A 24,428-nucleotide genomic window follows, 5' to 3' on the forward strand; every position below is an offset into this window, starting at 1 on the left:
ATAAGAGTCCCACAGTGTGAGGTCCATAGTGTTGACCAGACCACACACTAGAAATTGAAGGGACGACGACGTTTCGGTCCGTCCTGGACCATTCTCAAGTCGATTCAGAAGAATCGTCCTGGAGAATGGTCCAGGACGGACCGAAACGTCGTCGTCCCTTCAATTTCTAGTGTGTGGTCTGGTCAACATACTTCAACCACGTTATTGTGACTCATCGCCTGCATGAGGTTCATAGTCCTATCCTGTTTTTGATATACGGTATATAAATACTCTCCAAAAGGGAATAGACTCATTGCTCTCAGTGTGTGCCGATGATGCGAATATTAGGAGCAGAACTAAGACTACAGGAAGACCTGGACAAATTGAAGGAATGGTTCAAGTGGCTTCTAGAGTTGAACTCAAGTAAATGTTAAGTAATGAAGCTTGGTGGAGGGAGTAGGAGGCTGGACACAAGGTACCAAATAGGAAATGAAGTCTTTCATAAAATGGATAGAGAAAAGGGACCTAGGAGTTGAAACGACACTGAACCTGTTTCCTGAAGCCCATGTAAAAAGGGTATCATCAGCGGCATATGCGAGGAGGGGCTAACATTAGAACTGTCTTTAAAAATTTGTGTAAGGAATCATTTAGGTTCCTGTATACCACATAAGTTAGACCAGTCCTGGAGTATGTAAAAAAAAATAAAAATAAAATAAAATGTTTATTCAGGTAAGGTACATACAAGAGATTTTCCAAAATTTGATGGATTTATAGATAGAGCTAGTACATACAATGCCTAAAGCTATTACGCAAAGCGTTTCGGGCAGGAAAAACATTAATGACTAAAACTTAATACTAATTGAGTATAAAGATAAAATGTGTTGAGAACAAATAAAAATAGACAAAAAAGGGGGAACATGGCTGAAAAAGTAGCACAAATAACAATTAGGTCGATAAACAGCGTTGTTTTTAAAAAAACAGACACGGGTTGACAACAGAGGGGTAAGGTAGGTTACAGGGAATTTATTAGGTAGTGCTTCGTTTTTACCTTAAACTGGTTGAGAGAGGTACAGTCTTTAATATGGTTGGGAAGGTCATTCCACATTCTGGGTCCCTTGATTTGTAGAGCATTTCTAGTTTGATTAAGTCGTACTCTTGGAATATCAAAACTGTATTTATTTATTATGTGGCTCCAGCATAGTCCATATCTTGTCATCAATAAGAAAGTTGGGAGAAGGTTCAAAGGTATGCCACTAGACTGGTTCCAGAACCATGAGTTATGAGGTAAAGGTGCATGGATTGCACCTCACCTCGCTGCAAGACAAGAGTTAGGGGAGACATGATTACCACATACAAAATTCTGTGGTATTGACAGGGTAGATAGATTGGTTAACATGGGTGGAACATGAAGAAGGGGACACAGGTAGAAACTTAATACCCAAATGAACCACAGTCACATTAGAAAGAATTTGTTCAATGTCAGGTTAGTCAGCAAACAATGTATTAGGTAGTAATGTTGTGGAGGCTGACTCCATACACAGTTTCAAATGTAAATATGATAGAGCCCAATAGATTCAGGAACCTGTACACCAGTTGATTGATGACTGAGGCTGACCAAAGAGCCGAAGCTCAACCCCCAGCAAGCACAACTAGGCGATTACGTTCATACCATACCTTATCTTGCCCATCCAAAATTGTTACATTTGGCTTTTGATAAATTTCACTTATTTTTTTACAGTAAACCTTCAATATACATTTTTTCCCAGAAACTATAAATATACTGTATAATGTAGTTGTTACTAATTTATTAGACTGATTATATAACCAGAGTTTTAATGTAAGTAAAAATTAAAACATTTATTTTCAAAAATTATTTTCTTTTATTTACAGTTAAGGTTCAAATAACCCAACCAACACATAAGAAATTACGTAACTGGTAATGTTTCTGTCCATCCTGGACCTTCATTAAGTTGTATGGGTTATATCTATTTATGCAAGTTGTATCTATTAGTGACAATGGGGAATTGAGGTCTAACTCTTTATGCCCCGCCTACTAGCCTTGTTGTACCCATTGCATTAAAGCTTCACTAATCTATCAATATCGTTGTCGAACCTTTCCTTAAAGTTGTGAATGGAAGTGGCGTCTACAGCTTGTCTTTGTGCAAGTCCAGGATGGCCAGAAATGTACTCGCTTTGAATTTCATATCTTAGGTGTGGGTTGGGTTGTTTGTTGTTGTGACGTGTTCTCTGCAGGAAAGATCAACTTGTAACGTCGTCACCCCCATGTGGTCAAATGAGGTGTCCCTCTATAGAACACATTTGCTTAAAGTGAGCAGTTCTATTAGCAGGAAATGTTAAAAGATGACATTTGTGTGGAGAGCCCCTCCGACTCTCTGTTGCTACACCAGGCTGATGTGTATGTATGAGACTGTGGCATCAGTCAATTTGATTAGAGTTCTAGCCTACCAGGGACCACGAGCTAGAATCTGGCCCCCTCAGAGAGGCACGAAGAGCACTGGTCTGTAGAAACCCCCGTGTGGTTGGGAGCATTCTACGTCTGCCATCTACCGGGTTAGGCACCCAGAAAGGTAGGCGTCCCAAAACAAACCCCACCTGGTGAAAATTGCTACCGAAAATGGAACTATCAAGCAGAACTCCAGAATCTGAAAACAAGCAAACAAGCAAACAAGCATGACGTCACAACTGCTGCCGTGCCTCTGTCTGCGCAGCTCCCCCCCCCCCCCCCCGCCCCCTCCCAGGGTGACGGTGACTGATTTTGCCTTCGTCATGCTGCCTGTTGGGTCGGTGACATCTTCGACCCGGAGTGGTATGCCTATTTGGTTCTCCAATTCACTCAGTCCACTGATACTGATAATCGGGAGCAGGCACAATCGGCGTTGCATGCACAGTTTCGGTTGCTGCAATGCGCTAGGTTGTTTGCCTTTCCAGATGCTCCAAAAGTGGTTTGTCCTGCATCTTCCCCCCCCCCATCCCTGCTGTCTGCTTTCAAATGTCTGGAGGTTTTGGAGTTGGGGCAGAGGTCTAGACAGTGGTGAGACTTGGGTGGTCTCGAGGGCTGCCCCTTAGAGTTCGGTGACGGAGGCATTTGAGCCTGTTCCTCCAGTCGGGGCTTCAGTGTCTGACCAGCAGACCCGCCTTTACCCAGTTTTTCCGGTTGACTGCCTTTTCTTTAGGGGCGGAGGGTTTGGAGGACGGCTCTGTCCCGGGTCCTGGCATGGAGGATCCTTGGGCTGGGAGGGGGTGGACTTCGGGTGCTTGGGCCCTGTTTGACCCTGCTTGGGCGTTGGTACCCTCAGCATGGGGCCTTGTTGTTGCAGGAGGGGAGATGTTTTCTTACCCCCCCCCCCGCCCCCTTCTCTGTATGAATTTGATATGGGTTCGGCTCCTCCCCGGGTTCCCTTGGGTTCTTCGATCCACTCCTTCCAGAGGTTCAGGAGGCCATTGTGGCTACCTCCTATGTGACCTGGGTTTTGCCTCTATAATGGACCCTTTATCATTTGAGCTCGGTTCTACTTTTCCTTATTGGGTGCAATACGAGGTACCGGAGTCATCCTGGCTAGCAGACTGTCATTTCTTTTGGTTGGGGGCGTGGCATTCAGTATATATGACCCGCACCCTTGAGTGGCGGGAAACGTCTACCCGTTTACCTGGGGTTCAGGTTTACTTGGGGGGGGGGGCAAGTTGGAGCACGTCAATGCATGCTTGTTTGCCCCCATTCTTCCTAAGGATATTAGTCAGGTGCAGCTCCATGTGCAGATTCCCATCTGTATGGCATCCCTGCATGAGGATTTGTGTACCCGGGGGCACTTGGCTTCGGTTTTGTGTTTCTTTTCCCTGTTCGAACTGTCTTCGAACTGGCTTGAGGAGGATGTGAAGGCGCTGGGTACTGGGCCTGTGTCCGGTGTGCTTGCCTCGGCGGCTAGGGCGTCGGCTGCCTTATTGAAGCTGTATGCACTGATTCTGAAGAAGGCGGTGTATGTTCTTCGCTTCCCGCCTCGCGTGCCGGTAAACTTTGCTCGCTCATTCTATGGAATCCGCGTGGGTCCGGGCGCTTAGATTTTCGTCACCTTTTTGTTCGTTGCTGTTTGCGGATTATGGTTATGCAGTATCTGCAAGCAGCTTCTACTAGCTGTCATCCCCATGCCGGACTTATTGGTTTTAGGGGTGGGACGTGGAGGTCGTTCTTGGAGGGGTCGTGCCAAGGTTCGGGGTTCCTCCGGTCGGGATAGTCCAGCGGTGCCAGCTTCGGAGCGGGCGCTTCCTTCGGACCTGACGGCGTCTGATCGGGGTTCATGTAAGAGGCATCGGCCTTTTTGCGGTTGGTCCTGTTGATGGGGTGGGGCTCGCTCTGTTTGCTCATGTCTGGTCCCACAATTTGTGGGCATTTCCTCCGGCCTGCAGTGGCGTTGGGTGGCTCCTCCTCCGGGGAGTTCGGGGATCGTGGGGCAGGCCTCTTCTATGCTGTCAGGTCATCTTGGAGTGGGTGCACTTGGGCGTGGTCGAAATGACTCCATCCCTCAGGTGGATTTCCCGCCTGTTTCCAGCTCTGAAACGGGACTGTGCAGATCCGAGGCTCATTCTAGACTTTTACCGTCTGAATCCCTGGGTCTTTTGCCCCTTCTTTTCGGATGGCCACTCTGTCCCAGGTCCGGCTTCTTTTAGAGCCGGATGTTTGTGTAACGTACGATTATGTTGCGTTGTTGAGTAGAGTAGATACACAGTATTTAGTGGGTTTTTATATTTATTTAGTAGTCCTGGATACAGCAGTGTCGTAGACGTTGAGGCAGAGCTTGTAACAGAGCAGAGAGCTGAGTGTGGCCGGAGTCGTGGAGCTCTATGTGGGAGAGCGTTGTGGCTGGATGTGGTCGTGGTCTGTTACCTGTTCTGTGTGGAAGCTGTAGCGTCTTGGAGACGACTAGAACTGCCTACCCCGAGTGCTACATTCTTGACTGTGGAAATTGTACTGTTGGCTATTCTCATATCGCTTGCTTATATTTGGAGAGTACACCTCAACTCCCTCCAACAGGATGAAAAGAGTGTTACCTGTAATTGGTGAAAAGAACTGTAGCTTCTGTAATTAGTTATGCCATTAAGCTAATGAGAGATTGTAGTGAGTATATTGTTTGTACTCGCTACACTTGGATGGTGTCTCCGGCCCTCCTGGACTCCTATCCCTGGAAACACAAACCGAAACTGTCTCTATTTTCCGCCTGTTACAACTTGTAATAAAGTTGTTACATCTTGACTTAACGTGTTTATGACGTATTAGAACGTTGTTACAACTTACTATATTGGTTGTTATAACTGATTAGGTGTTAAAACTTGTTCGAACGTTGTACCAACGTCATAGTTTCAGTGTGTGTTTGGCGGGGTTAGCACGCGTCCCGATCGGGGTTCAGGGACAGGCGCAGTTTTGGGACTGGCTCAACGTAATAAAAGTTAATTCACCGTTGAGTGAACGTTGATGACTCTCCGACATTGAGGAGACGGTGTTCTTGACTATCGTGGCCAGCGGAGTAGTGTGGCTGACAGCCCGGGCGTGCTGCGCCCTGATAAAAAAGGTCAGATACAACAGTTTCCTGTTTTAAAACGTTTAGAGCTGTACAGACACCCCGGCCGTGCCGAGACTCATCAATAAATTCTTAGGCATAATGCCATTAAGTTGTCTACTGTTATAGTGTAAAATGTACTTAAAAATATATTTACTAATCCTTACCAAACCTATTATAATCTAACGAAGCCTATTATAACCAAACCAAACCTATTATAACCTAAACAAGCCTATTACCTAAACAAGCCTGCCCGAAACGCTTTGCGTAATAGTGGCTTTAGGCATTGTATGTACTAGCTCTTTTCTGATCAGGGAAAAGACACCAACAGTATGGGGGCTTATTTATTACGTAGTAGAAGTACAAGTAAAATAATTTCTGCAGAACATGTAAATGAGGCGACTATAAGTAAGACTTAACAAATGTATAACAACCGTGGCTAACTCTAAGTTCACCAAATCAACTTAAAATGTACACTCGTAGTAATATAGAAGTATGCTTATAGCCTAGTAACAAGGTAAATCAAAATGTACACTCGTAGTAATATAGAAGTATGCTTATAGCCTAGTAACAATTAAGGTAAATCAAAATGTACACTCGTAGTAATATAGAAGTATGCTTATAGCCTAGTTACAAGGTAAATCAAAATCCGCAGAAACCTAATACCTTATTGTCTAGATGTAAGGCAAATGTATAACAAAATTCTATAACACTATGTATGACAGGACACAAAGAGTGAATATAAAGTGATTAAACAACATAACATTTAATGAAGCCCGGCCAAGAGGCCCGAAAGACATAATGGTAAACCCAAGCTGAATTAATACGGCAATTAATGAGGCGTGCAGAAATTTACATAGAGACTGGGAAAAGCCTGATATGAAAATGGAGGAGAAAATTAGCCCCAGGCCGCGAGGCCGTGCTGCCAAGGAATAAGGAGATAAGGATTTCAACACTTCCTAGAAGGTTGTAACAGAACCCATGAGCACCACACCAGAAACAAATATCTATTTGATATTCCAAGAGTACGACTTAATCAAACTAGAAATGCTCTACTAATCAAGGGACCCAGAATATGGAATGATCTTCCCAACCATGTTAAAGACTGTACCTCTCTCAACCAGTTTAAGATAAAAACAAAGTACTACTTAATTAACTCCCTGTAACCTACCTTACCCCTATAATGTTAACCCATGTCTTAATATCTAAAAAAAAAATGCTGTTTGTTGACCAACTTGTATATTGGCTATTTTCTACCATTTTCCCCCTTTTTTTATCTGTTATTATTTTTTTTTCATTCAACACAATTTATACTTTAAGCTCAATTACTATTAAGGTTTAGTCTAAGTGTTTTCCCCCCCTCACCTTGCCTGACACGCTGTGTCCCCCCCTCACCTTGCCCGACACGCTGTGTGTACTGGTGGCTGAACAAGAATATAATTTCATGGGGAGAAAAGGAGGGGATAAGCTGTTTGAGAGCGTTCAGACCTGCCTGAGTGACGTACACACTTCCAGGAAACTGAGGGAGACACGCTACACGAGGGGATTAGCTCATGACCTCAGGGAATACGATGTACTTGACTGCTGTAAACCCTCTCGACAGTGTAATAGGTCTGCATCCTGGAAAGTACAGAAAATAGACGTCGAAATTGTACCCCTCAAGGTGAAAAAGATTCATCATGAACCGGGACAATTATGGTGTTTGTATGGAAGCATGATATCTCGGTTACCAAGAGGCAACAGTTTACATGTATATTGTGACGGGTCGGTGGCGGAGGATGGCAGGGCAGGGTGTGGTGTCCTAATAAGGGAATATACGGAGTTTGGGACTGTGGACAGGATAATTGAACTCCGGCTTAGTAATTATATATCATCCACACAAGCTGAACTGCAGGCCATTCTGGCGTGTTTGGAGGAAGTACGTCATGACGACAAAAATGTTTTTGTATTTGTCCATAGCCGAGGAGCACTTTAGTCCTTAAACAGTTGAAACCCAGTCTTCATGTCTATAGTTGAGGATTGTAAGAGAAGAATAACTGAGATACAGCTGAAAGGTCATAGTGTGAAATTCATGTGGATTCCATCTCATGTTGGAATAGTGCTCAACGAGGTGGCGGATGACTTGGCCAAACGTGCCACATCAAAACCACAAGTTGACATTGAATGTGAATTCACAATGAGACAAATAAGAAGCAAAATCAGAAATATTCAGGCACAGGCAGGAGTGGAGAGGAGAGAGATAATGTATGAGAGAAGCCAAACCATTCAACACTACATGTATGTGAGTCAAAACACCCATTTCACTTATGGTAAAAGGAGAAATGCTTGGAGTGACTCTGTGTACATGCGGCTCAGGCTTGGGTACAAATATTACTGGGAATATGGGATAGGTGTTCATGATAATGACACGAAGTGTAAACTATGTGGTATGTTAAGGTCTCACACCCTGGCCCATTATGTTCTTGATTGTCCGTTGATTAATGTATATAGAAACACTGAGATAAGGACTGTTCCTGAACAAATAGCCTGGATGTGTCACAAAGGAAAGGTTGATGATATTCTTGAGAGATATAAGAATTTTGCACCAAGACTGTAATATTTTGTTGAATTATCTGCATGTCTCTTGCAAACTGTCTATACAGTATACCTCGGTCATAAAAGTATTTGTGTGTACGTCTGATACCATACTACTTGTGAAGGAGGAAATGTATATGTTTACCTCTCAGAATGTTTGGTAATATGTTTATTGTTTGTGATGTGTGTCTATGTATGTATTAACACGATGTACTGAACGGGGTGAGAATAGCTTGAGCTACCTCATCCCTTTGTGTGTATTTTACATCAATAAACTTAATTCAATTTCAATTTCAAAGAATATAACAACTTTTGTATATGAATATAAATAAATACAAAATCGTCAAGAGTTCCCTCTGTAGTGAGTATATTATGTAGACAATATACTCGCTCCAAACTCATTAGTTTAATGAGAGTAACACAACTCTAGTTAGCACTAATGACGAAACTTGTACCTCTTCACTATTTACAGTTAACATTCCTTTCAACCTATTGGAAGACGATGAGGTGAGGTGCAGTCATATAGTAGGCATCCTTCAGTCTCGTTTAGGTGTAACGTTTCGCTCACAACAGCTTATAAGCGAAACGTTTTTCTTGAATATAACGTTTGCAGGCGATGAGTCACAATAACGTGGCTGAAGTATGTTGACCAGACCACACTCTAGAAATTGAAGGGACGACGACGTTTCGGTCCGTCCTGGACCATTCTCAAGTCGATTGTGAATGGTCCAGGACGGACCGAAACGTCGTCGTCCCTTCAATTTCTAGTGTGTGGTCTGGTCAATATAACGTTTATGTTTGAGGCGTTATTATAGCGGAGGTTAAGGGTAGTTATCCATGTGGTTTAGGGTGGCGGGCGGACGTCCGGCGGATGGTAGACTGCGCTAGACTGGTTGGTGCACACAGGCACGACGGTATCGCCTTACACAACAACATTGTCTTAACAACATTGTGTCGGTGGCGACAGGAAGCAGCGAGTGGTTCTGGCGTGAGGACCTGGGGGAAGATAGTGCGTAGCCGGCTGTGGTGGAGGAGGCTGGCGTGAGGACCTGGGGGAAGATAGTGCGTAGCCGGCCGTGGTGGAGGAGGCTGGCGTGAGGACCTGGGGGAAGATAGTGCGTAGCCGGCCGTGGTGGAGGAGGCTGGCGTGAGGACCTGGGGGAAGATAGTGCGTAGCCGGCCGTGGTGGAGGAGGCTGGCGTGAGGACCTGGGGGAAGATAGTGCGTAGCCGGCCGTGGTGGAGGAGGCTGGCGTGAGGACCTGGGGGAAGATAGTGCGTAGCCGGCCGTGGTGGAGGAGGCTGGCGTGAGGACCTGGGGGAAGATAGTGCGTAGCCGGCCGTGGTGGAGGAGGCTGGCGTGAGGACCTGGGGGAAGATAGTGCGTAGCCGGCCGTGGTGGAGGAGGCTGGCGTGAGGACCTGGGGGAAGATAGTGCGTAGCCGGCCGTGGTGGAGGAGGCTGGCGTGAGGACCTGGGGGAAGATAGTGCGTAGCCGGCCGTGGTGGAGGAGGCTGGTAACTTGTCCTTACTGCAGCGACGCCGCCTTACTGGGCTCTTAGTCGTGCTCTCTTGGACCACTTGACTCCACAGTCTTGGAGGACCACTTACCACACAGTCTTGGAGGACCACTTACCACACAGTCTTCGAGGACCACTTACCACACCGACTTGGAGGACCACTTCACAGTCTTGGAGGACCACTCCACAGTCTTGGAGGACCACTTCACAGTCTTGGAGGACCACTCCACAGTCTTGGAGGACCACTTCACAGTCTTGGAGGACCACTTGACTCCACAGTCTTGGAGGACCACTTGACTCCACAGTCTTGGAGGACCACTTCACAGTCTTGGAGGACCACTTGACTCCACAGTCTTGGAGGACCACTTCACAGTCTTGGAGGACCACTTCACAGTCTTGGAGGACCACTCCACAGTCTTGGAGGACCACTTCACAGTCTTGGAGGACCACTTCACAGTCTTGGAGGACCACTCCACAGTCTTGGAGGACCACTCCACAGTCTTGGAGGACCACTTCACAGTCTTGGAGGACCACTCCACAGTCTTGGAGGACCACTTCACAGTCTTGGAGGACCACTTCACAGTCTTGGAGGACCACTCCACAGTCTTGGAGGACCACTTCACAGTCTTGGAGGACCACTTCACAGTCTTGGAGGACCACTCCACAGTCTTGGAGGACCACTTCACAGTCTTGGAGGACCACTTCACAGTCTTGGAGGACCACTTCACAGTCTTGGAGGACCACTTCACAGTCTTGGAGGACCACTTCACAGTCTTGGAGGACCACTCCACAGTCTTGGAGGACCACTCCACAGTCTTGGAGGACCACTCCACAGTCTTGGAGGACCACTCCACAGTCTTGGAGGACCACTCCACAGTCTTGGAGGACCACTTCACAGTCTTGGAGGACCACTCCACAGTCTTGGAGGACCACTCCACAGTCTTGGAGGACCACTTCACAGTCTTGGAGGACCACTTCACAGTCTTGGAGGACCACTCCACAGTCTTGGAGGACCACTTGACTCCACAGTCTTGGAGGACCACTTCACAGTCTTGGAGGACCACTTCACAGTCTTGGAGGACCACTCCACAGTCTTGGAGGACCACTTGACTCCACAGTCTTGGAGGACCACTTCACAGTCTTGGAGGACCACTTCACAGTCTTGGAGGACCACTTCACAGTCTTGGAGGACCACTCCACAGTCTTGGAGGACCACTCCACAGTCTTGGAGGACCACTTCACAGTCTTGGAGGACCACTTCACAGTCTTGGAGGACCACTCCACAGTCTTGGAGGACCACTTCACAGTCTTGGAGGACCACTTCACAGTCTTGGAGGACCACTCCACAGTCTTGGAGGACCACTTCACAGTCTTGGAGGACCACTTCACAGTCTTGGAGGACCACTTCACAGTCTTGGAGGACCACTTCACAGTCTTGGAGGACCACTCCACAGTCTTGGAGGACCACTTCACAGTCTTGGAGGACCACTCCACAGTCTTGGAGGACCACTTCACAGTCTTGGAGGACCACTTCACAGTCTTGGAGGACCACTTCACAGTCTTGGAGGACCACTCCACAGTCTTGGAGGACCACTTCACAGTCTTGGAGGACCACTTCACAGTCTTGGAGGACCACTCCACAGTCTTGGAGGACCACTTCACAGTCTTGGAGGACCACTCCACAGTCTTGGAGGACCACTCCACAGTCTTGGAGGACCACTTCACAGTCTTGGAGGACCACTCCACAGTCTTGGAGGACCACTCCACAGTCTTGGAGGACCACTTACCACACAGTCTTGGAGGACCACTTACCACACAGTCTTGGAGGACCACTCCACAGTCTTGGAGGACCACTTCACAGTCTTGGAGGACCACTTCACAGTCTTGGAGGACCACTTCACAGTCTTGGAGGACCACTTCACAGTCTTGGAGGACCACTCCACAGTCTTGGAGGACCACTTACCACACAGTCTTGGAGGACCACTTACCACACAGTCTTGGAGGACCACTCCACAGTCTTGGAGGACCACTTCACAGTCTTGGAGGACCACTCCACAGTCTTGGAGGACCACTCCACAGTCTTGGAGGACCACTCCACAGTCTTGGAGGACCACTCCACAGTCTTGGAGGACCACTCCACAGTCTTGGAGGACCACTCCACAGTCTTGGAGGACCACTTACCACACAGTCTTGGAGGACCACTTACCACACAGTCTTGGAGGACCACTCCACAGTCTTGGAGGACCACTTCACAGTCTTGGAGGACCACTCCACAGTCTTGGAGGACCACTCCACAGTCTTGGAGGACCACTTCACAGTCTTGGAGGACCACTCCACAGTCTTGGAGGACCACTCCACAGTCTTGGAGGACCACTTCACAGTCTTGGAGGACCACTTCACAGTCTTGGAGGACCACTCCACAGTCTTGGAGGACCACTTCACAGTCTTGGAGGACCACTCCACAGTCTTGGAGGACCACTCCACAGTCTTGGAGGACCACTCCACAGTCTTGGAGGACCACTCCACAGTCTTGGAGGACCACTTCACAGTCTTGGAGGACCACTCCACAGTCTTGGAGGACCACTCCACAGTCTTGGAGGACCACTCCACAGTCTTGGAGGACCACTTCACAGTCTTGGAGGACCACTCCACAGTCTTGGAGGACCACTTCACAGTCTTGGAGGACCACTTCACAGTCTTGGAGGACAACTCCACAGTCTTGGAGGACCACTTCACAGTCTTGGAGGACCACTTCACAGTCTTGGAGGACCACTTCACAGTCTTGGAGGACCACTCCACAGTCTTGGAGGACCACTTCACAGTCTTGGAGGACAACTCCACAGTCTTGGAGGACCACTCCACAGTCTTGGAGGAGACAGTACTCGCAGGCTTAAGGGAAGAGGACCAAATGGCCGGAGTCATTAGGGTGGTGCTGGCTACAGTAACCGTCGCCTGCAGCGTCCACTCCCAAGACTGGACTGATGGTAAGGTCGAAGGTTTTATCTATAGTAATATCATCACGGCAATTAGAGTTGACATGACAATTAGAGACCATTAGCGTCAATTAGGGTGGACAAGAGGGCAAAGGGGATATTAATAGGGTTATCTTGAGATGATTTCGGGACTTTTAGTGTCCCCACGGCCCGGTCCTCGACCAGGCCTCCACCCCCCAGGAAGCAGCCCGTGACAGTTGACTAACACCCAGGTACCTATTTACTGCTAGGTAACAAGGGCATAGGGTGAAAGAAACTCTGCCTATTGTTTCTCGCCGGCGCCTGGGATCGAACCCAGGATCACAAGTCCAGCGTGTTGTCCGCTCGGCCGACCGGCTCCCTCAAGGGTATTTAAAGTATCAACACAAGACAGAACACGAACCAATTGGTATAAATTGGATAAGTTTAGATAGAGGAAAGACCTGGGTAAATACAGGATCAGTAACAGGTTTGTTGATTTGTGGAACCAATCACGTGATATTTGGTGGTTATAAAGAGGAGCTGCCTCGTATGGGCCAATAGGCCTCCTGCAGTTACCCTCATTCTTATGTTGTTCTTAATATATGTTTGGTATCCCCAGAGTCAGACTAAATCTGTACAAACACTCCAGGCAAATAAAAGACTCGGTCTATGGAACTCATTCCTTAGTGAATTAAACATTTGTCGAACCTATGTAAAAAGTTCAATTCAAGAGTAAAACCAAATAAAAATCAAATGTTTATTCAGGAGAATTTTATCCAAGAATTGCATCCTCACAATGTCCTGCTGTGTGCTTCATATTCTCAGTGTATCTTGTGCTCCCCAATGTTAATACTTAAGACACTGTGACGTATAACTGTGTTACATTGCTGGGTCTATTAGATATATAGTGTTTAGTGGACTTTCATATTTATTTAGTAGTCTTGGGTACAGTAGTCAGTTGGTCACATTCCGGATGACTTAATGGGGTTATAAATGCCAACACTGCTATCGTAACCAAAGGAAGTCGACGAGTCGCTCGGATGGTCGACTGCTTATTGCATCATCCGCCACACATTCAGCTTTATTTCTTCATGAGCTCATTTCCGACAAATTGTTTTGCTTGTGCTCTACACTCGTTAATTAATAATTTGTGGATGTCTTCACACCTGTCATTGTTGACATCGATCACTACCTACTTTGAATACAGCGATCTATCTTGTAATCTATTACAGTATCACCAATGTTGCTTGAGGACAGGCAGTAAGGAGGTGGTTGTGTTACAGGCTGTGTGGTGGAGCGTGGTTTACGGCGCACAGTGTTTGAGAGGACGGTGACGATGCTGTTAGCGGAGCCGCTGGACCAGAGGCTGCAGGTGGTGGCTCCTGGGCCCAAGGCCAACTGTACCCTGAACGTCACACTGGGCAGCAGTTTGGACCCCTTGCCTGTGATGTGGACTCCCGCCACCCTGGTCCTGTACCCGCGCTTGGAGCTGAGGGTGGCAGGTCGCCCTGCTCTCAGCACAGCCTGCGCCCCGCTCACGCCACCAACATTCCTGGTTATGAACAATGTACTCGCTCTCACGCACTGCCCGCAAGGTAACTCTCAATGTCCTCACCACTACGCCCGGGGCCGCCGGCGCCTTAATTAATGGCACGTTTAACTGGTTTGAAACTTAGATGCAGGCATTTGTAACGGCAAATGTTTGCCTGTTTATCAATGTACTTTACAAGTGTTATATTGACAACATGTTGCTCTTGATGCAAACCTTATTCACCTTCTTATATATACTTACATAAATACCGGGTATATGGACGTATATATGTCTTCATTTCTCTGTTTGTGGAGGCAAGTCCATCTGGAGGCTGACGCCCAGTGACAAGTCGGTGACATTTGAGGTGGGAGAGAGCGAGAGGTTCAGCATCGTGTCCTCCGAGGAGGTGGAATTCCTGGCGCTGAGGTTCGACCAGGAGACACTCTTCCTGTGCCTGCAGGCCGGCGAGGCTCCCTACCTCCACAAGGGCCGCAAGTGTCCGGCCTCCAGAGGCCTCAAGGCTCACCTCCCCCTCAACCTCCACTTCATCCTCTCAGACACAGACTATCAGGCAAGATACTCCTTCATGTTGGGCATGTGTCTCACTATGTAGCCAGGGTTTGCTGGGAGACACCCCAGTAACCTGTGTCTCCCCCAGTAACCTGTGTCTCTCCCCCAGTAACCTGTGTCTCCCCCAGTAACCTGTGTCTCCCCCAGTAACCTGTGTCTCCCCCAGTAACCTGTGTCTCCCCCAGTAACCTGTGTCTCTCCCCCAGTAACCTGTGTCTCCTCCAGTAACCTGTGTCTCCCCCAGTAAGCTGTGTCTCCCCCAGTAAGCTGTGTCTCCCCCAGTAACCTGTGTCTCCCCCAGTAACCTGTGTCTCCCCCAGTAACCTGTGTCTCCCCCAGTAACCTGTGTCTCCTCCAGTAACCTGTGTCTCCTCCAGTAACCTGTGTCTCCTCCAGTAACCTGTGTCTCCCCCCAGTAACCTGTGTCTCCTCCAGTAACCTGTGTCTCCCCCCCAGTAACCTGTGTCTCCCCCAGTAACCTGTGTCTCCCCCAGTAACCTGTGTTTCCTCCAGTAACCTGTGTCTCCCCCAGTACCCTGTGTCTCCCCCAGTAACCTGTGTCTCCTCCAGTAACCTGTGTCTCCTCCAGTAACCTGTGTCTCCTCCAGTACCCTGTGTCTCCCCCAGTAACCTGTGTCTCCTCCAGTAACCTGTGTCTCCTCCAGTAACCTGTGTCTCCTCCAGTACCCTGTGTCGCCCCCAGTAACCTGTGTCTCCCCCAGTAACCTGTGTCTCCTCCAGTAACCTGTGTCTCCCCCAGTAACCTGTGTCTCCTCCAGTAACCTGTGTCTCCTCCAGTAACCTGTGTCTCCCCCAGTAACCTGTGTCTCCCCCAGTAACCTGTGTCTCCCCCAGTAACCTGTGTCTCCCCCAGTAACCTGTGTCTCCCCCAGTTACCTGTGTCTCCCCCAGTAACCTGTGTCTCCCCCAGTAACCTGTGTCTCCCCCAGTAACCTGTGTCTCCCCCAGTAACCTGTGTCTCCCCCAGTAACCTGTGTCTCCCCCAGTAACCTGTGTCTCCCCCAGTAACCTGTGTCTCCCCCAGTAACCTGTGTCTCCCCCAGTAACCTGTGTCTCCCCAGTAACCTGTGTCTCCCCCAGTAACCTGTGTCTCCTCCAGTAACCTGTGTCTCCCCCAGTAACCTGTGTCTCCCCCAGTACCCTGTGTCTCCTCCCAGTACCCTGTGTCTCCCCCCAGTACCCTGTGTCTCCCCCCAGTACCCTGTGTCTCCCCCAGTACCCTGTGTCTCCCCCAGTACCCTGTGTCTCCTCCAGTACCCTGTGTCTCCTCCAGTACCCTGTGTCTCTCCCCAGTAACCTGTGTCTCCCCCAGTACCCTGTGTCTCCTCCAGTACCCTGTGTCTCTCCCCAGTAACCTGTGTCTTCCCCAGTAACCTGTGTCTCCCCCAGTAACCTGTGTCTCCCCCAGTAGCCTGTGTCTCCCCCAGTAACCTGTGTCTCCCCCAGTAACCTGTGTCTCCCCCAGTAACCTGTGTCTCCCCCAGTAACCTGTGTCTCCCCAGTAACCTGTGTCTCCCCAGTACCCTGTGTCTCCCCCAGTAACCTGTGTCTCCCCCCAGTAACCTGTGTCTCCCCCCAGTAACCTGTGTCTCCCCCCAGTAACCTGTGTCTTCCCCAGTAACGTGTGTCTCCCCCAGTACCCTGTGTCTCCCCCAGTAACCTGTGTCTCCCCCAGTAACCTGTGTCTCCCCCAGTAACCTGTGTCTCTCCTCCAGTAACCTGTGTCTCTCCTCCAGTAACCTGTGTCTCCCCCAGTAACCTGTGTCTCCCCCCAGTAACCTGTGTCTCCCCCAGTAACCTGTGTCTCCCCCCCAGTAACCTGTGTCTCCTCCAGTACCCTGTGTCTCCCCCAGTAACCTGTGTCTCCCCCCAGTAACCTGTGTCTCCCCCAGTAACCTGTGTCTCCCCCAGTAACCTGTGTCTCCCCCAGTAACCTGTGTCTCCCCCAGTAACCTGTGTCTCCCCCAGTAACCTGTGTCTCCCCCAGTAACCTGTGTCTCCCCCCAGTAACCTGTGTCTCCCCCCAGTAACCTGTGTCTCCTCCAGTACCCTGTGTCTCTCCCAGTAACCTGTGTCTCCCCCCAGTAACCTGTGTCTCCTCCAGTACCCTGTGTCTCTCCCAGTAACCTGTGTCTCCCCCAGTAACCTGTGTCTCCCCCAGTAACCGGTGCGTGCCTCCCCCAGATCCTGGGGAACGGGGAGCGGCTAAGGAGTCAGGTGTGGAAGACTGGCCGGTCCAAGATTCTGGAGTTCACAAATAAGAAGAAAAACAACACTAGCACTGTATATGTGGCCCACCAGCTGCCCGTGAGACCCCAGGACGAGGCCCACCCCATGTCAGGTGTGTGGCCCACCCCACTCTCTCCCACCACATACAGGGTCCACCCCATGTCAGGTGTGTGGCCCACCCCACTCTCTCCCACCACATACATGGTCCACCCCATGTCAGGTGTGTGGCCCACCCCACTCTCTCCCACCACACACATGGCTCACTCCATATACCATTGCTCAGCATTCATCCCTGCTCTGATGAAGGCGAATTTAGCCGAAAACGCGTTCAGGGTGAACTTAGATATAAGGCTTCAACCTTCGTGGTGGGAAGGTGTACATATGTACAACGTTTGACTGTTGTAAAGCGCTCGACGAATATAAGAGTTGATAACACTGGCTTTGTATCTTTGGGGGCACACACGTCTACCGTTTAGGCATAATCCTATGTTGGTAGGCTTAGTATACAAGCTGGAGCTTACAGTGGCTCCTGTTTTTGTTATTAGTACATCCAGGAATGGCAGACTGTTATTTATTTATAGTCTCCGTGGTGTAGTGGTAAGACACTCGCCTGGCGTTCCGCGAGCGCTATGTCATGGGTTCGTATCCTGGCCGGGGAGGATTTACTGGGCGCAAATCCTTAACTGTAGCCTCTGTTTAAGTCAACAGTAAAATGTGTACTTGGTTGTAACAACGATTCTTCGCGGCGGGGATCGTATTCCAGGGACCTGCCCGAAACGCTGCGCGTACTAGTGGCTCTACAAGAATGTAACAACTCTTCTATATATCTCAAATTTTTTTAAAAAAATTACACTATTTTCATGGGTAAATCAGAGTGCTGACTCACTCTCTCTCTGGATGGCTTTGTACACTAATCAGTTCTTCTTGATCTTTTGCTATTACGAATATGTCGTCAGCAGCAGGATACACTAGCTTAGTCCCTCTTACTGAAGCAGTCCGTCCTCTTAAAGTTTGCCAACGTGAAGAAAATGGTCACTTTATAGTGGTCTCTCCTAACCCACCAGAGGACCCAAAACAGAAAACGGAACAGTACCTCACTTTTGCCAGCCGCTTCCATTTTCTAGTGCGACAAATTTTGGCCTTATGTAATGCCTACGAGCGAGAAGCGACGTTCGTTGTAAGAGGACAGGTTGCCTGACGACCCTCTCCTTGATGTTGGACTCCAGACCTCTCAACCTCTGGGGGTCACTTAAGTATTTATGACAAGACGGCACCAGGTGGGGGTCACCTTGTCTTTCCTTGCAGCGATTCCGGGGGTCAAGGTCCCCGCGGCCCGGTCTCTGACCAGGTCTCCTGGTTGCTGAACTGGTCAACCTGGCTGTTGGACGCGGCTGCTCCTAGCTTGACGTATGAGTAACAGCCTGGTTGATCAGGTATCCTTTGGAGGTGTTTATCCAGTTCTCTCTTGAACACTGTGAGGGGTCGGCCAGTTATGTCCCTTATGTGTAGTGGAAGCGTGTTGAACAGTCTCGGGCCTCTGATGTTGATAGTTCTCTCTTGAACACTGTGAGGGGTCGGCCAGTTATGTCCCTTATGTGTAGTGGAAGCGTGTTGAACAGTCTCGGACCTCTGATGTTGGTAGTTCTCTCTTGAACACTGTGAGGGGTCGGCCAGTTATGTCCCTTATGTGTAGTAGAAGCGTGTTGAACAGTCTCGAGCCTCTGATGTTGATAGTTCTCTCTTGAACACTGTGAGGGGTCGGCCAGTTATGTCCCTTATGTGTAGTGGAAGCGTGTTGAACAGTCTCGGGCCTCTGATGTTGATAGTTCTCTCTTGAACACTGTGAGGGGTCGGCCAGTTATGTCCCTTATGTGTAGTGGAAGCGTGTTGAACAGTCTCGGGCCTCTGATGTTGATAGTTCTCTCTTGAACACTGTGAGGGGTCGGCCAGTTATGTCCCTTATGTGTAGTAGAAGCGTGTTGAACAGTCTCGGGCCTCTGATGTTGATAGTTCTCTCTTGAACACTGTGAGGGGTCGGCCAGTTATGTCCCTTATGTGTAGTGAAAGCGTGTTGAACAGTCTCGGGCCTCTGATGTTGATAGTTCTCTCTTGAACACTGTGAGGGGTCGGCCAGTTATGTCCCTTATGTGTAGTGGAAACGTGTTGAACAGTCTCGGGCCTCTGATGTTGATAGTTCTCTCTTGAACACTGTGAGGGGTCGGCCAGTTATGTCCCTTATGTGTAGTGGAAGCGTGTTGAACAGTCTCGGGCCTCTGATGTTGATAGTTCTCTCTTGAACACTGTGAGGGGTCGGTCAGTTATGTCCCTTATGTGTAGTGAAAGCGTGTTGAACAGTCTCGGGCCTCTGATGTTGATAGTTCTCTCTTGAACACTGTGAGGGGTCGGCCAGTTATGTCACTTATGTGTAGTGGAAGCGTGTTGAACAGTCTCGGGCCTCTGATGTTGATAGTTCTCTCTTGAACACTGTGAGGGGTCAGCCAGTTATGTCCCTTATGTGTAGTGGAAGCGTGTTGAACAGTCTCGGGCCTCTGATGTTGATAGTTCTCTCTTGAACACTGTGAGGGGTCGGCCAGTTATGTCCCTTATGTGTAGTGGAAGCGTGTTGAACAGTCTCGGGCCTCTGATGTTGATAGTTCTCTCTTGAACACTGTGAGGGGTCAGCCAGTTATGTCCCTTATGTGTAGTGGAAGCGTGTTGAACAGTCTCGGGCCTCTGATGTTGATAGAGTTCTCTCTCAGAGTACCTGTTGCACCTCTGCTCTTCAACGGGGGTATTCTGCACATCCTGCCATGTCTTCTGGTCTCATATGATGTTATTTCTGTATGCAGGTTTGGGACCAGCCCATCTAATATTTTCCACGTGTAAATTATTATGTATCTCTCCCGCCTGCGCTCAAGGAAATACAGATTTAGGCTCTTTAGTCAGTTTCAATAGTTTAGATGTTTTACTGAGTGGATTCTAGCAGTAAAGGATCTCTGCACGCTCTCCAGGTCAGCAATTTCTCCAGCTTTGAAAGGTGCTGTCATTGTGCAGCAGTACTCCACTCTAGAGAGCACAAGCGTTTTGAAAAGTATCATCATCGGTATAGCATCTCTAGTGTGAAAAGTTCTTGTTATCCAACCTGTCATTTTTCTTGCAGTTGTGACGGCTACTTTATTGTGTTCTTTAAAGGTAAGGTCTTCCGACATGAGTACACCCAGGTCCTTTACATTGCCTTTTCGTTCCATGTTATACGGGAGGGTTGTTAAGGCCGCCACAACAGCCTATACTAACTAGTCTACAAGTACACTTTAGTCCTCAACATTATCCTGTAAGTCACCAGGACTAAAGTAAACTGTATACATGGAGAAGCTGTGTATATTTATGGCTGTATAGTTTATGTATGATCGAGGGGACAACAGTGAATAAATCCTTCTAAATAAGTATTTTTAACATTTAGATTTGCTGTGTACAACCTTGTTGTTTGCGGTTATATGATGATTCTGATGTGTTATTTTGTGTTGTGACAGTGTTGGTGGCGGTGCTGGCAGTGTTGGTGGTGGTGGTGTGTGTGGCGCTACTGCTCTCTCTCCTCAGGCACTCTACGGCTCTATCTGTAAGTCACTCCTGCTCTACACCTCCCCTGTACCCTCCTAGTTACACCTTCTGTACCCTCCTAGTTACACCTTCTGTACCCTGCTAGTTACCCCCCCCCCCCACCTTGCTTCTTGAGGAAGGTGTCTAATATTTACCTACTGTGCCAGCTAGCGTATGACAGCATATAATAAGGTCATCAACTGGCCATATTAAGTGTTGACTGTTGCAGGGTTATGTGTTGTGGAGGCGTCGCCACGCCGGCTGCGAGGGTGAGGGGGGCCCTGAAGGGGGCCCTGAAGGGGGCCCTGAAGGGGGCCCTGAAGGCCACACTGGGCCCCTCGCCGCGTCGTCCATCTACAGCACCGGCAAGACCTGGCCTCATCCTCCTCCTCGTCCTCCCAATACTCTGGTGTCGCCGGAGAATGACAGCGTCGAGCCGTCCGTTGACGCTCCGATTGACGTCCAAGCCGAGTACGTCAAGGCCAAAGATGTCAGTCCCATCGAGGTGACGATCTTGAAGCAGCAGAATATTATCTTGGGTCAGATCTCTCACCAGGTTGAGCCCTCGTGTTCCTGGTCACCGGCGAGACTGTCCGGCCGGAGCTCCATTGATGCGTCGCGGCGCCACTCCGCCTCCCGCCGCCAGACACAGCCCAACACGACCAGCAACACGACCAGCAACACGACCAGCAACATCAAGGTGCAGGCGACGAGCAGTGTGTCTGTAGGCCTGAGCAGGTCGTCTGACATATATGAAACTGTCGACGACACTGTGGACGCGGATGGTTACTTCCTCCTCGGGGAACTGTAGTTCAGCCGTGTACTAGAGTGCATGAGTGAAGTGCAGGCTCCCAGTAGTACTGTCCGGGTCCTTCTCAATTCACAATCGACAATTCCAGGTTCGAATCCCAGGCGGTACAGAAATGGTTGGGCGCGTTAAAGTGGTTGGTATGTTAAACATTATTAACATACCAATAGACTATGCTCTAACATATAGCTAGATGTCTCGGTCCCTTGTACTGCAAAGTCAAAATGTTACATCAACAATGTAGACAGACTCAAGGCTCTCAGAACTGTAGTGGGGTGCAACTCTAAGTACTGTGTTAATATTACAAGAGCAGAAATGATGTACTTGGCATATATAAGCTCTCTGATAGACTATCATGCACTAGCTTTAGTCATGCATCATGGCGTAAGTATTGATAGACTCGAAAAAATGCAAAATATAGCCCTCAGAATTATATTTGGCAGTCCAATAATAACAAAATTTTCAATATCTTAAGAGTAGTGTATCTCCCGTGGCCTTCCTCCTACCACCGTAACCGGCGGTGGGAAACGGCTCTGTCGAGGTTGCGTATTGGCCATACGCGCTTAACTCATGGCCACTTAATGGAGCGTCTGTTCCTTATTGTCCTAACTGCATTGTCTCTCTTACAGTCGTGCATATCCTTGTTGAATGTCTTGACTGCCAGGACGAGCGTGTGTCTTGCTTCCCGACCGTCCCTCGCGGTCACTTGTCCCTCGATAGAATTCTTGAGGACTCGGATACGTTTGATGTTGTTCGCCTGATGAGTTTCTGTTCTCGTATTGGCATCCTTGGTGATATTTAGCGCCCTCTGATTGTCCCACACATTTGATGGTGCTACATAGCCTTCCCGGCTTGGTGCCTTCTTTTGATAATTGCTTACTTACATCCTCCCCTTCATTCTGTTGGCCAAAAGTGTCTCGGACAGAAATATTCGGAAGATAGTGGAATAATCAGGAATATTATTTGTTAGGATTAAGGTATTAGGGGGGATTAAATACTACACAAGTTAGGTGTTGCATGTTTTGAGCAGATGCTCTTTTGTTTATAAGAACTGTAAATAGGAAGTCATGTAACGTATATCTGGGACGTGATTGTTTGTGGTTGTTCACAATAAAGTATGCGGAGAGAAAAGTTTGTTTCTCTTCCAGCCCAAACATAACAGTGGGGACGAGGATTACTAACACGTAAGGCAGACAGCCCGGGTACCAGACGAGGTGTGAGGATCAGGAGAGAGCAGGGTAAGGCGTGCGGACGGGTCGAGGGATTTCAGAGAACAGTGAGTTGTGCAGCCCACCATGGTCATGGCTGCCCCAGCACTCATCTCAATGGAGCCGTTTGATGCTACCAAGATCTCGTTGGACCTGTGGCTCAGCCTGCTGGAAGCAAATTTCCAGTACCGTGAGATTAAGGAGGACGCCAACAAGAAAGCTTTTCTTAACTCTTAGTTTGACGGGGTTCTGAAGTATATAATGTTCTGGGTAACTTGTCTGCACCAGAGCTACCCCACACGAAGACCTGAGTACCTTGCTTAAACGTCATTATGTAGTGAAACCTTCATGTCACAGGAGTTTTATGGATTTCCAGAAGAGGACGAAAAAGCAGCAGGAATCCTTACAGGATTTATATGCGGAATTGAAGACGTTGGCTAACTACTGCAACTTTGGAGCACAGTTTGACGGGCGGGTGAGGGACCAGTTGTTCATGACAGTAGACAATGAGACATTTTCCCCTAACCTGGTGACAGAAAACATAGATCTACAATCGATGACTTCATAGACAGTGCTCGAGAAGATTTTGAATCTGGAGAGTGCTTTTGGAGGTGTTACGGCCCTCTCGGGACGCAACGGGGTTCTCACTCTGATGTTGTTAGAGGAAGATATAGGTATCCGTTCCCAAGCCAGTAGTGGCTATCAAGGGATGAGATCCGTGACGCAAGTAACTTAAAAGGGAGTAGGGAGAGAAAGTTAAGAACTTAATATTATATAATGTTCACCATCACCATTTAAATATATAAAAGTAAAACGTACACAAGGGGGAGGGGTATTAACACTTTACAAAGGGGATCAACACTGTAGTCTTCTGCTGGAGACTATGGATCCTCGAAGCTAGGTGCTGAGTCCGCGGTGCTTTCTTCGTGGCCTCAAGACGTGTCCTCTGAGAACGCCGAGCCTACCCTGGCCACAGGTCAGCCGCAACACAGGTCCACTGGGGGCACCGTCGTGGAGGCCGTCAACCACACGTCCAGCAGGACTGCTGGCAGGTACTGAGCCACCAAGGCTGGTACGGCCACTCCACGAACGATAAAAGGGGTACGCCCTAGACAGGAGTCTCGTGTGATATCACCAATCACCCTCCTGTCCTCAATACCCCAGTGGATTATCGTCTCCAACCGTCGGTCCCGGGTAAATCCTTCCACTGCCACTCCACTGGCAGGCTTAACACACCACAGTGTTCTTCCGGGGGGACGACGTCACAACAGCTGTAGCAAACTTCACAGTATGGAGACTGGCTGCCTCGGGTAGACTGACTCCACCTTCAACACAGTGGTCCCAGGTCGGCTCTGTAAGCAGACACGTCATCAATAACAGGGACACTAAAACACCACACTTACAGCCTCAGACACAAACACCCGACATATCCACTCCATAGATGGCGCTGTCGTCGGAGCACCACCTCACCAGAGGTCAGGAGCGGCGGTGTTGAGCGCTGAACCAGACTAGAAACTGGTCCTCGAGGCCAGTACACGCTGTCCTCACTAGGTGTCGTCGTTCGTTTGGAGGGGGTTTCGGGAGCTGACCCACAGATGGCGTGTTTGTCACTGCTCCAGGCTCGAACGCTGGATCCGGGTTCGTAACAGGAGGTAAGAAATCTACTTCTCAAGAAATTATGGTCGTACAGGGCCAGGCAAGATGTAAACACTGTGGGTACAATGACTGTAGTATCAAGTGCAAGTTTCGTGCCTATATATGCAACTTTTGTAACAAGGAGGGACACTTGCAGAGAGTGTGTAGGGAATATGTGAACAGCAACAACAAGGCCTGGGAGAGGAGACGACCAGGGAATGCAGGAAGAAGAG

At 48.8% G+C, this 24,428-nt stretch overlaps 2 protein-coding genes across 2 annotated transcripts; both read left to right on the forward strand.

Annotated features, from left to right (window-relative positions):
- Nucleotides 1-314: 314 nt before the first annotated feature.
- Nucleotides 315-12,536, forward strand: LOC138364792 (uncharacterized). Its single transcript, XM_069324766.1, has 4 exons — nucleotides 315-402; nucleotides 9,995-10,670; nucleotides 10,735-12,421; nucleotides 12,507-12,536. The coding sequence occupies exons 1-4, from the start codon at nucleotides 315-317 to the stop codon at nucleotides 12,534-12,536; spliced, it is 2,481 nt and encodes an 826-aa protein (XP_069180867.1).
- Nucleotides 11,319-22,483, forward strand: LOC123770412 (uncharacterized). Its single transcript, XM_069324474.1, has 6 exons — nucleotides 11,319-12,626; nucleotides 13,880-14,191; nucleotides 14,442-14,698; nucleotides 16,903-17,059; nucleotides 20,478-20,563; nucleotides 20,774-22,483. Exons 1-6 carry the CDS (start codon nucleotides 12,551-12,553, stop codon nucleotides 21,353-21,355), a joined length of 1,470 nt encoding a protein of 489 aa, XP_069180575.1. The 5' UTR covers nucleotides 11,319-12,550; the 3' UTR covers nucleotides 21,356-22,483.
- Nucleotides 22,484-24,428: the final 1,945 nt, after the last annotated feature.

The sequence above is a fragment of the Procambarus clarkii genome, chromosome 14 (assembly GCF_040958095.1).
Source record: "Procambarus clarkii isolate CNS0578487 chromosome 14, FALCON_Pclarkii_2.0, whole genome shotgun sequence".
NCBI classification, from domain to species: Eukaryota; Metazoa; Arthropoda; class Malacostraca; order Decapoda; family Cambaridae; genus Procambarus; species Procambarus clarkii.

Bases quoted from the DNA above. Each gene is read 5' to 3' on its own strand.
- LOC138364792 (XM_069324766.1), top strand. From the start codon at position 315: ATGCGAATATTAGGAGCAGAACTAAGACTACAGGAAGACCTGGACAAA. The intron at 10,671-10,734 runs GTCTTGGAGGAC...ACCACTCCACAG, and splicing joins GAGGACCACTTGACTCCACA to TCTTGGAGGACCACTTGACT. The intron at 12,422-12,506 runs GTCTTGGAGGAC...ACCACTCCACAG, and splicing joins TCTTGGAGGACCACTTCACA to TCTTGGAGGAGACAGTACTC.
- LOC123770412 (XM_069324474.1), top strand. From the start codon at position 12,551: ATGGCCGGAGTCATTAGGGTGGTGCTGGCTACAGTAACCGTCGCCTGC. The intron at 14,192-14,441 runs GTAACTCTCAAT...CTGTTTGTGGAG, and splicing joins TCTCACGCACTGCCCGCAAG to GCAAGTCCATCTGGAGGCTG. The intron at 14,699-16,902 runs GCAAGATACTCC...TGCCTCCCCCAG, and splicing joins TCTCAGACACAGACTATCAG to ATCCTGGGGAACGGGGAGCG.